This window comes from Marmota monax, unplaced genomic scaffold, assembly GCF_021218885.2.
Source record: "Marmota monax isolate L192 unplaced genomic scaffold, Marmota_monax_Labrador192_F-V1.1 WCK01_AAM20220418_F8-fsc00163, whole genome shotgun sequence".
Lineage (NCBI taxonomy): Eukaryota > Metazoa > Chordata > Mammalia > Rodentia > Sciuridae > Marmota > Marmota monax.
Genome location: NW_026693660.1, coordinates 1,312,521 through 1,324,997, shown reverse-complemented (window position 1 = coordinate 1,324,997; position 12,477 = coordinate 1,312,521). Strand labels below are relative to the sequence as shown.

The window sequence follows — 12,477 nt, the reverse complement described above, 5'->3', positions numbered from 1 at the left end:
TTTTGAACTATTCCCCAGGAGACAAGTGGCTTGAGAACAGCCAAGCTAAGCTCAGGGCCCATCTGCCTCCCTGTCCCCACCTTCACAGTGCTCCCTCTCAGGGAGAACACCTGGTCACTCAGCCCAGACCCAACCTTCCTGATCCTCCTCCTCGGCTGCTCCCAGGAGGCCAGAAGCTCTTGGCTTCTTCCAGAATCTCCCTCCACCTCCTGCTCTAGTTCTCCTCTGCTGCACTGCAGCCCCCACCCCAATCTGGGTCCTTTATTTTTGATGGTCAGTAAGTGAAAAGCAGGACGTGACAGCAAAATTCCCTATCATTTTAACCCCCTTCTCACCTCCCTGCTCATGAAAGAAAGAGAAGAGAGAGGATGGAACATGAGTAGCAGCTCAGAATAGCTCAGAGAAGATGGAGAAGCGCCTGCCAGAGGGGCTCGGCCAGGCAATGATGGAGGAGAGGGCAGAGGACGAGAGCTTGGGGTCCAGCTGAGAGGCCATGGGGTAGAGAGGCTACCCTCTGTGCAGAGGAGCAGAGGCTGGCAGGGCCCTGGAGCTAGCTGAGGGGTAGCAGCCTTGCAGATAGCCACATGGCCCCTAAGGGCAGGTAGGAGGGGAGATAGGGTGTTCAACTGGGGTCTTCCTTGGGCAGCCGGGGCTAAGGCTTGGGCAGGGCTGGCAGAACAAGCCGGTGGGCTGGTAACTGGGCATGTTTATCTGCAAGGCTGAGAATGGGCAGCTGCAGGAAGATGGGGAGAGGAGGGTGGGGGATGGAATACCCACCCTGGGGGCTGGTCAGCTGCTGGGGCAGGAAGCTCCTCCGAGTAAAGGTGCCTCCTCCAGACACACGTGTGTGGGGGGTGGGGGCCAAGGGGACAGAGAAGAAACTGATCTCCCCAGGACATCCTGTGGCTTCCCAGGACTTGGGCAGACTCCAGGTGGGGCTCCTCCCTTATTTAGCTGGGTGGGAGCCTCCACTTTGAAGTGGGGGTTGGGAAAGGATCATCTGTATGTGCAGTTAGAGGTCCCCAGGGGCCTGGCAGCAAAGGAGTAAGGTTGGGTCTCACAGGGGTGTGAGGATCCAGTGTGGAGGGCTGGGACCCAGCAACATGCCAGGGCAACTCCATGGTCCCCCACAGGGGAGACACTCTGGGGCTGGCAGGGACCAGATGCTACTTCCCCAGTCCCTTCTCGGGTGGCTTAGGGAGGGACACCACCCTCTGCCTCCAACACAGCTGGTCTTAATATTAATCAGCTCTTCCCCCAGGAAGACCTCTAAGATGACCCAGCCCAAGTCTGACTCCTTTTTTCCTGTGCACATCACTGTCCCCCGGGGGCCAGCTTTCCGGGGGACCAGATGTTCTGAGGAGAAGCTACTCCTCCCCCCTTGCTCCCACTCTCAATTCTCCATCTTTCCTAGGAGGTATCCAAAAGGGCTGGTCTGCCGGAGAAATGTTCACTTTGGGGATTTAATGGGTGACTTTCTAGAGGGAACCTAGGCTCCCTCCTACAGGGATGGAGGACCTGAGAAGGGAATAGTGGGTTCTCTAACACAGCAAATACTGGAGAGCAGTGGAGAGTCTGCTGGGGAAGTAGATACGGGGACAGCATGGGTGGGAGGGACACGGGGGTGTCATGGGCTTTGTTTCCATGGGGCTGGTCTGGGAGCTCAGCCTTGGAGGGCAATGGGCAGGGAGGGCTGGGCTGGGGAGTGGGCAGAAAGTGCTTGTAGCTTAACTGGGGGCTGGAAGAGTGGCATTATCCATGCTAGCAGTAACTTTTAATTGTATCTCTTGAAATTGGTAAAATGGTGAGTCGGGCTGGGGAGGCATTGATTAATACCTGAGAAGAGAAACAACAGAGATGGTGAGAAGAAGGACAAGAGGGGCACAGACTCACTCACCTGGACACAACCAGGCCTCCACTTACCTCCCCTGAGCTCTCCACCGGCTTCTCCCCCAGCGCGGCTTCCCTTTTGGCTTTGAATGCAAACAGCATAGGCTCATTCTCTACCAGTCCTGGAGGGAAACCTGGCCCACCCTACTCCTCCCCTCCAGCATCTCTGTTGTTGGCTGTTGAGGGCAGCAATACCATAAGTGCCATCTGTGCAGATGACAGGCTGCACTGTACAGGTAAGAATCTCCATGCAGCAGGAACTCAGTTCTACCACTCAGTGGCTGTGTGATCTGGGCAAGATGCTGCATATCTCTGGGCCTCCACACACTAGCAGATGTCTGATGTTGACATTGTGGAGTCTAATTCCCCACAGTCAAAGCCTTTCCAAAATGGACTAGGAAAGCTGGCTGATGGGGTGAGTCCTGGTTTGTGGGTATCATGGTAATCTGCCTCCTTCACCCACAGGCCCCTTGAGGGAGAAGCCTGACTTTGTTTCTGTCCCTGTGACTTGGTTGAGTGGTGAGGACTTGATCAGTTGAGGTCTTCACAGCTCAAAACATGGTGCCCCACACGCATCAGAGCCGATAATGGCCTATAATTACTAGTAAGGCATTCTGCCTAGCCTGGCACAGCAGCAGGGACCCTGTGGACCCCCAGGGACAGCTTGATGACTTTTCTGGCTAAGTCACTGATAGTTTCCACCCACCCCCAGCAGGAGCCCCTCTGATGTCTCAACTCCTGGGGGTGCCAGCTCCCCTTGCCAGTGTACAGCCCTCTGTTTTCCAAAATGCAAGAGGGAGCAGCACCACTGTTTGGGAAAGAGAAACGCCTCACTGCTGAGGCCACCGATGGCCAAGTCCCTGGGGATGCGCATCCTGGCCTGACCTGTGCTTGCAGCTCCCAAAAGAGAGGCCAGCGGGGATACAGGCTGTGGGTGAGAAGGGGTAAATCACAGCTGAGGGCCGGCTGTGGGGTTTAGACCACCCTGCAAAAAACAGTGACCCACGTCCTATGACCTTATAGAAACAAAGGGGCCCCCTAACAGGCTGGGTGGAGAATTATGGGTGCACCATGGCAGGTCCAACCATCCGCAAAGATGACAGTTATAGTAAGAATCTCCGTGCAGCAAAAAGAGCCCCATGTCTTGCTCGGAAGTGAATCCTAAGTCCCAGCTGATGTGACCAGTCCCTATATCTGGGGACAGCTATGGAGGGTTTGAGACCACATGGAACCCACTGGAGTTTCTCAGCTCAGGCTGACACCTTACTATGACCCTGGTTTTCTGGTGTTCCATGTAGAGCAGCAGATACTCAGTAGGCATTTTTTGAACATGACACTGATTGACTGGGTTATTGAACAGTTCTCGATGTTTGCTGGGGTTCTGTTGGGAAGGGGTGTAAGTCTCATGCCATGTCTCCCCATTCCTTTTATTTGTTGCTGGTGGAAGGGAGGTGGTGCTCCCTGAAAATGATGAATAAAGTCGGGGCAGCAGATAGAAGGAGGGGGCATGGCAGGGGTTGGGAGAAGCAGGTGTAGAGACTATGGCAAAAGGGACATGTCTGAAGCTTATTCAACTTGGCGGGGAAACAATTCAATTTGAAGGAGTTGAGTTTGAGGCTCATCTGGATCTTGGGGTAGGCTGACCTGGGCTTGGGGCTCATTAGGGAAAGAATAAGGCTCTGCACCAGGCACAGCAAGATTCAAGATCAGACCCAGACCCTCCTGGCCATCCTTCCTTATTACACTGCTCCTCCCATCAGGGCCAGGACTTGATTTCTCCAAAGTGCATTGTGACATTTCTCATGGGCTCCAGAACTCTGGTGCAGTTTGCAAAATGGATAGGTTTCTCTCTCACCTTCCTTCTCATTTCCCTACTGAAGCCCATGAGATTAAAGACAGCAACCCTGGAGCTCCACAGAAAGAAATGGCCAGAGAAAGGGGCACGTTTCCCACCCAAATCACCCAGGAGCCAGGTGCAAGCGCCTCAAGTGTCCATGTGGGCCAGGGACCGGGGGCAGAGCTGAGGCTCACCTGTAGGCGATCCTTGCTTCGACTGTGAGTCCACCTGGGCTCCCCCAGGCTTGAAGGAGAGCGTCTTTGTTCCCTGCTGCTTTTCCAGCTCCCCTGAGGAAGGTAGAGGCCATGAACAGACAGGAACCCTAAATTCTACCCCACAGAGGTGAGCAAGGAAAAGTGGGGAGAGCCGGAAGAGGACTAGGAGAGCCCTACTACATGCTACAGGGAGGGACCTTAGGGTCTGGCATGGCACTCAAGGTCCAGTTAACTCTTTTCTGGGGCCACAGTCTCATCTGTACATCGGGATGGCAAGATCTGCTGGAATGCCAGAGGGGCAGTGGAAGAGGCTAGTCTGAGGAAGGTGATGTACCTGGGCTGGAATCCTGGCTCTGACGCTCCCTAGCTGTGTGGCGTTAGGCAAGTTATCTTAGCTTTCTGTGCCTCTCTGCAGGGAAGACAAAGTCGGTATATCTAGTCCATCCACGTGTATCTGGAAGAACTGAGCCCACCTCAGCTACTGGGCTTCTGCATGTGCTCAAAGCTCTCTCTCAAGAAGGAGATTCCGCCTACCTGGGCATCTGTAGGGCTTGCACAGCCCGTGTGGCCAGGACATCTATCTTGGCATTCCACTTTAATGCCTCTCCCTGGACTGGAAACTTGTTCCATCTCGTTCTCCCCGTGGTGTTAGAAAACTGCCAGTCACCATCACTGGAGCTCCGACAGTCACTATTAAATAACTCCTCCAGCTTCTCTGTTCCAGGAGACATAACTCAAGTTCCTTTTATTAAAGCTGCTCTCCTGGGTTCCATTTTCTGTCTCTCTGGTTGTCTAGAATCCAGGGACACTGAACTGAAAGCCCCCAAACCAGAATAATCTGTCCCGATTGCCTGAATCACAACATCCTTCAAACTTCATATTTTTACTGAACTGAGAATTGTTGGACAGTTCCAGAGGGCCTTCTGGGCTTTGGAGAAATTAGCATCATAATTACATACAAGAAATCTGCAGAAACTGGGTGCGGCGCTTGCTGTCACTTACCTTGAGAACTTGGACACCTTCCTTAAGCTCTATTAGCTTTGGTTTCCTTGTTTTAAAAATGAGATTAATAGACACCCGTGGAAAGTGGTTGTGAAAACTGATAGGCTCTGCCTACAGCCCAGTGCCTGGCATGGAGTGATGCTCAATTCATGGTAGCTGCTACTGGCTTCCATTTTCTCTTTCACTTTCTGACTTCCTCTCCTGCCTGCCCCATGGCCAGCCTATCATCTCTCCTCCCTTTGTCTTCACCTGAAGACCGAAAAAGGAACCTAAGCCTTTCTCCCTGCTCCCTTGCCCTGGCCAGCAGGAGGGGATGTTCCCCTCTGGACACAGCAGATCCTGACAATATCTGCTCCTCAGTTGCTTTGGGAAGGGATTTATAGGCTGCCCCACAGCTGATGGGAAAAAAGATGTCTCTTCCAGCAACTGCTAGTGCTGGGAGTGTGCAATGGCTCCCCAGGGCAGTGTGGAAGCCACCTGAGAAGTTTTGACCATCAGAGACATGAAACATCCTTGAGAATGTTCTAGAACAACAGCTAAGGTGGCCTCCTGGGAATCCACTCCAGCCCCTGAAAAGAGTCTGTTTGTGACAGCACAGAAGTCAAATGAGCAAACAATGCAAAAAGGAATGCGCATGTATTTAGCCCCACCATGCAGTGACCTAAGCTATATCTGGTGGTTTTTGTTTTACTCTGATTTCAATTATTTTCTTAGGAAACTATAAACAGAACGTCTTCTCCCAATCTCAGAGTAGAAAGAACAAGAACCTTGAAACCAGACTTAAAATGCAAATGCCAGTTCCTCCACTTCTCATAGACATGACCTGGACATACTAATTCCTTCTCTGAACCTTATCTCTAAAGTGGGACAAATACATCTGTCTTCAAGGTCACTGCAAGGAATAGCAGAACATAGATAAACTGCCTTGCACCTAGCAGGTGTTCCAAAAATGATGCCCTGTCATATTGACCCCCTGCTCAAAACCCCTCACCTGGTGTAGCTTGGTGGTGGAGTGGTTGCCTAGCGTGTGTGTGTGAAGCCCTGGGTTCCACTTGTGTGCACTCTCCAGTGTGCCTCATTTAACTGTAAAGCCACACCCACATCAGCCCCATTTGTCCAGCAGCCTGCGGTGGTGCTGGGAGCGGCAGAGGTGGGGAATGTGGGCGGGTCCAAAGTGGGGCAGGAGCAAAATGGGGCTGCTCTCAGGAGCAAGAGGCATGTCTGTCTATAAACTGGCCTTGCTGGCCACCTCGGGGAGTCCCAGGCCACTGTATCCTTACACTCTATCCGGATCTGCTCCAGTTCTGTCACCTCAGCGATGGACTCCTTCAGGTCCTCCACGAACTTCTGCATCTCATCAGAGCCCAGGGCACAGAAGTGCAGCATCTGCTTCTTCTCAGAGCCCGAGACGGGGGTCACAAGTGTGATGCCATGAGAGTAATCTGGAAACCAGCCCCAGGACCCCAAGGGTTGTGAGCAACAGCAGCATCAAGGGCTAGAGCCAGCCAGATGTGGGGAAGGCATGGAGTCTTTGTGTACTTGCCCCTTCACCTGCCCCCCAGCCCTTTTCCCTCTACTTCCCCCACTCCCCCATGTGCCTGTCTCAGGGTCATTTATTCATCATCAAGGCTTATACTCCAGACCTGGGGATATAGCTCAGTTGGTAGAGTGCTTACCTGGCATGCACAAGGCCCTGGGTTCAATCCCCAGCACTACCACCAAAAAAGGGCAGGGGGACTTACACTCATTCTCAAAGAGGTGGAACTGCATGCCCAGCAGGCCGACTGACTTGCAGAAGGTGTATGTGGAGGAGCTCTTCTTTTTGGGGCACAGTTTGAGAATCTGCCAAGAGAGGAACAGGAAAATTTACTGACTATGGTGGATTCCTGACAACATGCATATGTACACACACATGCACCAAAACCCAGGGACACTTGTGAATACACCAATCAACCCACAAACACACACACACACACACACACACATACACGTGCATGCATTCAAGATATATTCACACACATATATACATGTACAGATATACATGTGTGCTTTTCACTGATGAAAACCTACCTGTGGCTGTTGCCTCTGCACTTAGAAGCCAGTCCCATTTCCTGCCCTTGCCTGAAAGCCTTACTGGATCTGGCCACTGTTTACACTGGCTTTATGAAGGAGCCACACTGTTCTCCTTTCTGCAGCTTGAAAAGGGGCAGCTCAGGGCCTTTGCACATGCTGTTCTCTTTCTATAGTTCTTCCTGCAGCTTTGTGTGTGGCTGGATTACCCTCATTACTTAGGTCTTGACTCAAATGCTACTTCTTTAGAGATACCTTCCTGGATCATCCTATGTAAAACATAAACCAAAAACAAACCAAAGTCCTCTCCCTTGACCTCAGTCTCTCTGACCTGTCACCCTGTTTTATTGTCTTTGTAGCACCTTACTGCCATCTGATATTCTTTTTCATTTATTTGCTTAATTGTTTTCTCTCTCCCTCTCCTACTAAAACGAAAGTTTAGCCAGCCAGTTGCTCAGTATACAAGTATTTTATTAGCACCTCCTCTGAACTGGGTTCTGGGATTACAGGTGTTATGGTTTGGTTGTAAGGTGTCCCCCAAAAGCTAACAAGTGAAACAATGTAAAAAGGTTTAGAGGAGAAATGATTAAGTTGTGAGAGTCTTAACCCAATCAGTGAATTATCCCCTGATGGGGATTAGCCGAGTGGTAACTGAAGGAGGGCAGGATGTGGCTGGAGGAGGTGGGCTTTGGCGGCGTAGCTTTGAGGTATATATTTTGCATTTGGGAGTAGAGTCTCCCTCTCTGCTTCCTGATCAGGTGAGCTCTTCCCTCTGCCACGCTCTTCTCCCATGAGGTTCTGTCTCACCTGAACTCTGAGGAATGGAGCCGGCTGTCTATGGACTGAGACCTCTGAAACCGTGAGCCCCCAAATAAACTTCTCCTCCCCTAAAATTGTTCTGGTCAGATCTTTTATTCACAGCAATGAAAAAGCTGACTAAAACAACAGGAGGGCACAAGAAGTGCCCCTGCCCTCAAGATGTGGTGCTGGAGGAAGACAGTCAAGATGTAATTCAATCAATCAATAAAGCATAGTGAAGAAAGGGGTAAATAAGGTAATTTCAGAAAATGGTGTTTTGAAGAAAATGAAACAGGGTAAGGAACAAAAAGTGACCGGGCAGTCTGCCTTGCTTGGTGGGCAGGAGGGTCTACCTGGGGAGAGGTATTTGAATTGAGATTGCATAGAGAGGGCAACTACCACACCAAGGTCGAGCGGAGATTCCTAAGTGAGGGAGTAGCCAGAAGACAGTCCTGGTTGGTGGGAGCAGCCCCCCTGGGGCCAGAGCTCTGGAGCAGCCCCAGGAGTGCATAGGAGATGCAGTCCAAAGACCTGGGCCCTCCCCTACCCGGGGAGGCCGTTTGGAGCCCAGGTGGGACCTGATGTGCACTCTAGAAAGATGGCATCACAGCCTGTGGAAGGAGGCCTTTGTGGTGGGGTGCCAGTAGACAGTGAATGTCCCTAGGGGAGGCTCTCGGGGTGGGATGACATGCGGCAGTGGAGGAGTGAGAGGGGATGCCCACGAGGCTCTGAATAGAGAGGATGTGGGTGGTACCACGGGAAGATATATCTTGTTGAAAACCTGCTCACCCCTGTTTCCGGGCGCTTAGAACATGCCTGGCACATAGTTGACACTGATTAAAGATCTGGTGACTGCATACTTGTTTTCAAAAAGCACAGAACCTCCCAGTCGTGTGTATGTATGTGTATGTGAGCAGGATGCTCACGTGCAACCGGCGCCCACCCAGCTCTCCCCAGACCGAGGCGTAGCACATGCTCCAAGTGGGCCCACGGTCCCTGCCGGGCCTTGAGACGTGAAGCACATTGCTGTGCTCCCCGTCCCAGGTTTTGTCTTGTTTTGTTTTGTTTTGGAACTTGGAATGGCAGATGGTCTGGGGTCTACTTCACTGCCACCTTGGTGGGTCTCTCTGCTTCAAGTAGGAAGGGTCACATTCTCCTGAGCTACCTCACACCCACGATGTGTAAATGCCAGGAAAACGGTGACTCAGGCACGGCGTGGAGAGCATTCTGTCTGCGAGCTCTGGCCCCCCCCACCCCTCCACTTCAGAGTCCCATTCCAGTCTGAGCCGGGAGGGGGGCCTGGGGCAGCTTCAGCCCTGGCCCCGCCCCGCCCCGCCCGGCCCGTCCTCTCCGCTCACCACCAGCAGGTCGTTGAAGAGGAACACCTCTCTCTGATGCGCCGCCTGCTTCTGCAGCTTGTTCACGTCGGTCACCTCGAAGAGCCGGCTGCAGCAGACGAGCCGGCGGTGCGGCACCGACAGCACCTGGAACCCAGGCGCCGGCTGAGCCTACCCTGCACCCACCTCCTCCTTACCCCGCACCCCGCTCCCAGTTTCCAGCAGAGGAGCCGACTCAGGAAGAGGGGATGCCCTTCTGCCATTATAGCAGGGCCTGCACTTGACCCTTAAACTTCTTCTCTCCTCATCTGGGGCCTTTTCCCTTCGTCTCGCTTCTCGGGGAGCAAAGCCAGAGGAGAAGGGGTTCATTATGCTAGAGGGAGTGAGGAGATTAAGGAGTGGGGAAAAGAACTCCAAAAGAGCCATCAATTGTTCGCATCCAGCCACTGTCAACATTTTGCATTCTGTGACCTTAAGGGCATCCCCCCCCCCACTTCCAATGACTCCTCCATCCCTTTCTCTACTGCACACCCAAATGCAGGTGTGCAAGAGCGAGGAGATTACAAGGACACACGAACCTTCTCTAGTGCGTAAGAGAAGCAAACCATTTACAAACCAGACAGAGGCCTAAGACCTCAGCCACCAAGGCACTAAAGCAGACTGGGAGTGGGAGTCTAACAGAGCCCTGGAGGAGGCCCCCAAGTTCTCCAGCCTGCTCCCCAAGCCAGCCATTCAGTCAGGAGGGCCTGGAACCTGCTCTTCCTCCTTTATATTCATGGTATAAAGCACTTCTGTGCCCATGTGAGTAGTGCTGTAATCTACCCAGGATGCTCACTTGAAAAATCGTTGCACAAACTCACATTAGCTAAGTTATGGAACCAACTCAGGTGCCTGTCAATAATTGAATGAATTAAGAAAACGTGGCATACATACACAATGGAGTTTTACTCAGCCATAAAGAATGAAATTACGGCATTTGTCAGTACTTGGATGGAACTGGAGGACATCATGCTAAGAAATAAGCCAAACTCAGAAAAATCAAGGGTTGAATGTTTTATATGTGGAAGCTAGAGCAAAATAAGGGGAAAAAATGGGAGCGGGGAGAGTCTGATACCAGAAGAATAGAGGGAAGACCAGTGGAGTAGGAGGAGGAGGATGGGGGGGAGGGGAGGAATGTGAAGGAGAAGGAAATGTGGAATGTATTTGACAAAATTATGCTGTGTGCATGTATAAATAGACCACAGTGAATTAAAAATATCATTACACACTTGGAACACATTGCCTGTGACACAGGTTACAATGAAGGGGCACCTCCATGGTTTGAGGCACCAGTCTATAGCCCATTTCCAGGAATTCCTGGTATCCATGCCATCCTGGAAAGGGATTCTAAACTTCTCCATCTGGCCTTTCAGATACTTCAACCTTATACCACAGGGCAGTCCTTCTTGACATCTCAACCATAGTCTGTCCTGCTGTGGCAGCTGGTGGTAAGAGGCAATGTGGATATTATGCAAGGGAAAGAACAAGGCGCAGCACCTGACACACAGTGAATGGATAACAGAAAAGTGTTTTTAAAAGGTAAGGAGGAGAGTGGGAGGAGGTGTTAGGAAGAAGGAAAGGAAAGGAGATGTGAGATAGGGGTGGCTTGGTAGCCATGGGAGAGGAAACCAAATCCCACATGCTCCGTGGTGGACACTTACTGTCTTCATGCCCACAATGGACTTCTCCACCTTGGTGACATACGTGACATGATCCTCATTGGACTTGAGCTCCTTCTGCTGAATCCTCTCATAGATGCCTACTACCAGCTCCCTGGGGATGTCAGCACCATCATCCACACCTGCCAACAGGGAGGGGGAGCAGGAGGAGAAGAGGGGGACAGTGGGGTTCAGAGCCCTGGACCATGGGGACAAAACCTTACCAGACAAGCTCAGGGAGGGTGGCCCTGCTCTTGTCAGGCCCTGCTCCTGTCTCTGTTCCAAAGCCTTCAAGAGCTGGTTCCCATCCTCTTTAAGGACACACTCCTCAGGAGGTATGACAGCTACGTATGGCCCCACGGCATTTCCAGGATCATCTGCTGACGTGTTCAGTCAGAACCTCCACTCTCACCTGGCAGGACCCTTTCCTGATGGCCCAATACAACCTCCATGTTCCTGCTAAGTGTCTTTGCTTCTGAGGTCCCACTGCCTTCTGAGGATCTGTCTTGACCTCCCCCAGCCCCACCCCAGGAGCATCTTTGGGATGTTCTGTCTTGTTCTCTTTAGGATCTCCCCGCCCCAGGCCCTCTCCTCCAAAAGGGAGTATGTTGTTGAGTGATCTTTGTGGAATGGGTGACAAGATTCTCCCCTTACTGGGAGCTTTGGAGGGGGCGGGGGACAGGCAGCAAAGAGAAGCTGGTAGGTTGCCTGTGGTGACCCAGGTAATGAGGCCCTCCACCCTGGCTCCTATGTCCCCGTGAGGTCCACACTCGGGCAACGAAGTGTCCTAGCAGGAAATAGACCCACGTGAAAACAATTTTCTTTTGGAAGTAGAAACAGGAAGTAAGAAGTATTTCTTCTGTATATTTTCCCCAACCCTTTCTTATTTTTCTTTTCTTTTTTTCCCAACTCTTTCTTTAATGTCTACATGCTTCTTTTATAAGAGGGAAAAGTTAAAAATAGAAGGACTTTGGCAAATGCCCTCAAAGGAGCTTTCCCAACTACTGAGAGGACGTCATGCCTTCTAACTCCCTATCTTGTCATTCCTTCTTCCATGCCTGATCTTGGTTTTTAAAGTCAGGCAAACAAGTGCTGCAGCATCCCAGGGGCCTGAAGAAATCAGGCTGTGGGTGAGAAAGAGCAGGAACACAGGTTCTCAGTTCAAGACTACCTCGATGCTCTCTGGATGCCCAAAAGGCCTAGATCCATCAAGACAGACAAGAGGGAAAGGGACAGAGCACCCTGGGGTCTGGCAAGTGGATGAATAATGGGATGGATTAGCAAACCTAAGACAGCTGAAACCTAAACTAGCAGAGGTTAGAAGCCACCCAATACCCCACAGGTGGCAAAAGGAACTGGTGGCAACAGGAACCCCAGAGAGTGAAGTGGAGGTGAACTGGAGATAAACACAGGTGGAAAATGAGCTAGACAGCTGTCCTGTCTCCTCCTCTTTTCAGCAGATGACTGGTACTTAATCCTGAAGAAGGGCTAAACCAGGAATTTGGGGCTGGGGCAACTCAATCCCAGCCAGGGGTGGGACTCTGTGCTGAAAACAGGAAGATGAGGTTGATATCTATGTATTGAGAGACCTTGATCTCATTTCCCCCAAAGATCTCAGAACACTGGCAGCC

At 51.7% G+C, this 12,477-nt stretch overlaps 1 protein-coding gene across 4 annotated transcripts in view; it reads right to left on the bottom strand.

Moving 5' to 3' along the window:
• Iqsec3 (IQ motif and Sec7 domain ArfGEF 3) overlaps positions 1-12,477 on the bottom strand; it is a 106,431-nt gene that overhangs the window by 5,118 nt on the left and 88,836 nt on the right. For 3 of the 4 annotated variants that reach the window (XM_046459833.2, XM_058584123.1, XM_058584125.1), the window contains 6 exons: positions 10,850-10,989; positions 9,171-9,296; positions 6,687-6,786; positions 6,225-6,386; positions 3,922-4,014; positions 1,924-1,973 (listed from right to left, as the gene is read on the bottom strand). In XM_046459833.2, coding sequence (XP_046315789.1) covers positions 1,924-1,973; positions 3,922-4,014; positions 6,225-6,386; positions 6,687-6,786; positions 9,171-9,296; positions 10,850-10,989 — 671 coding nt within the window. Of the gene's footprint in view, positions 1-327; positions 1,837-1,923; positions 1,974-3,921; positions 4,015-6,224; positions 6,387-6,686; positions 6,787-9,170; positions 9,297-10,849; positions 10,990-12,477 lie in introns of those variants that run through there. The other variant, XM_058584124.1, reaches the window with a different exon arrangement.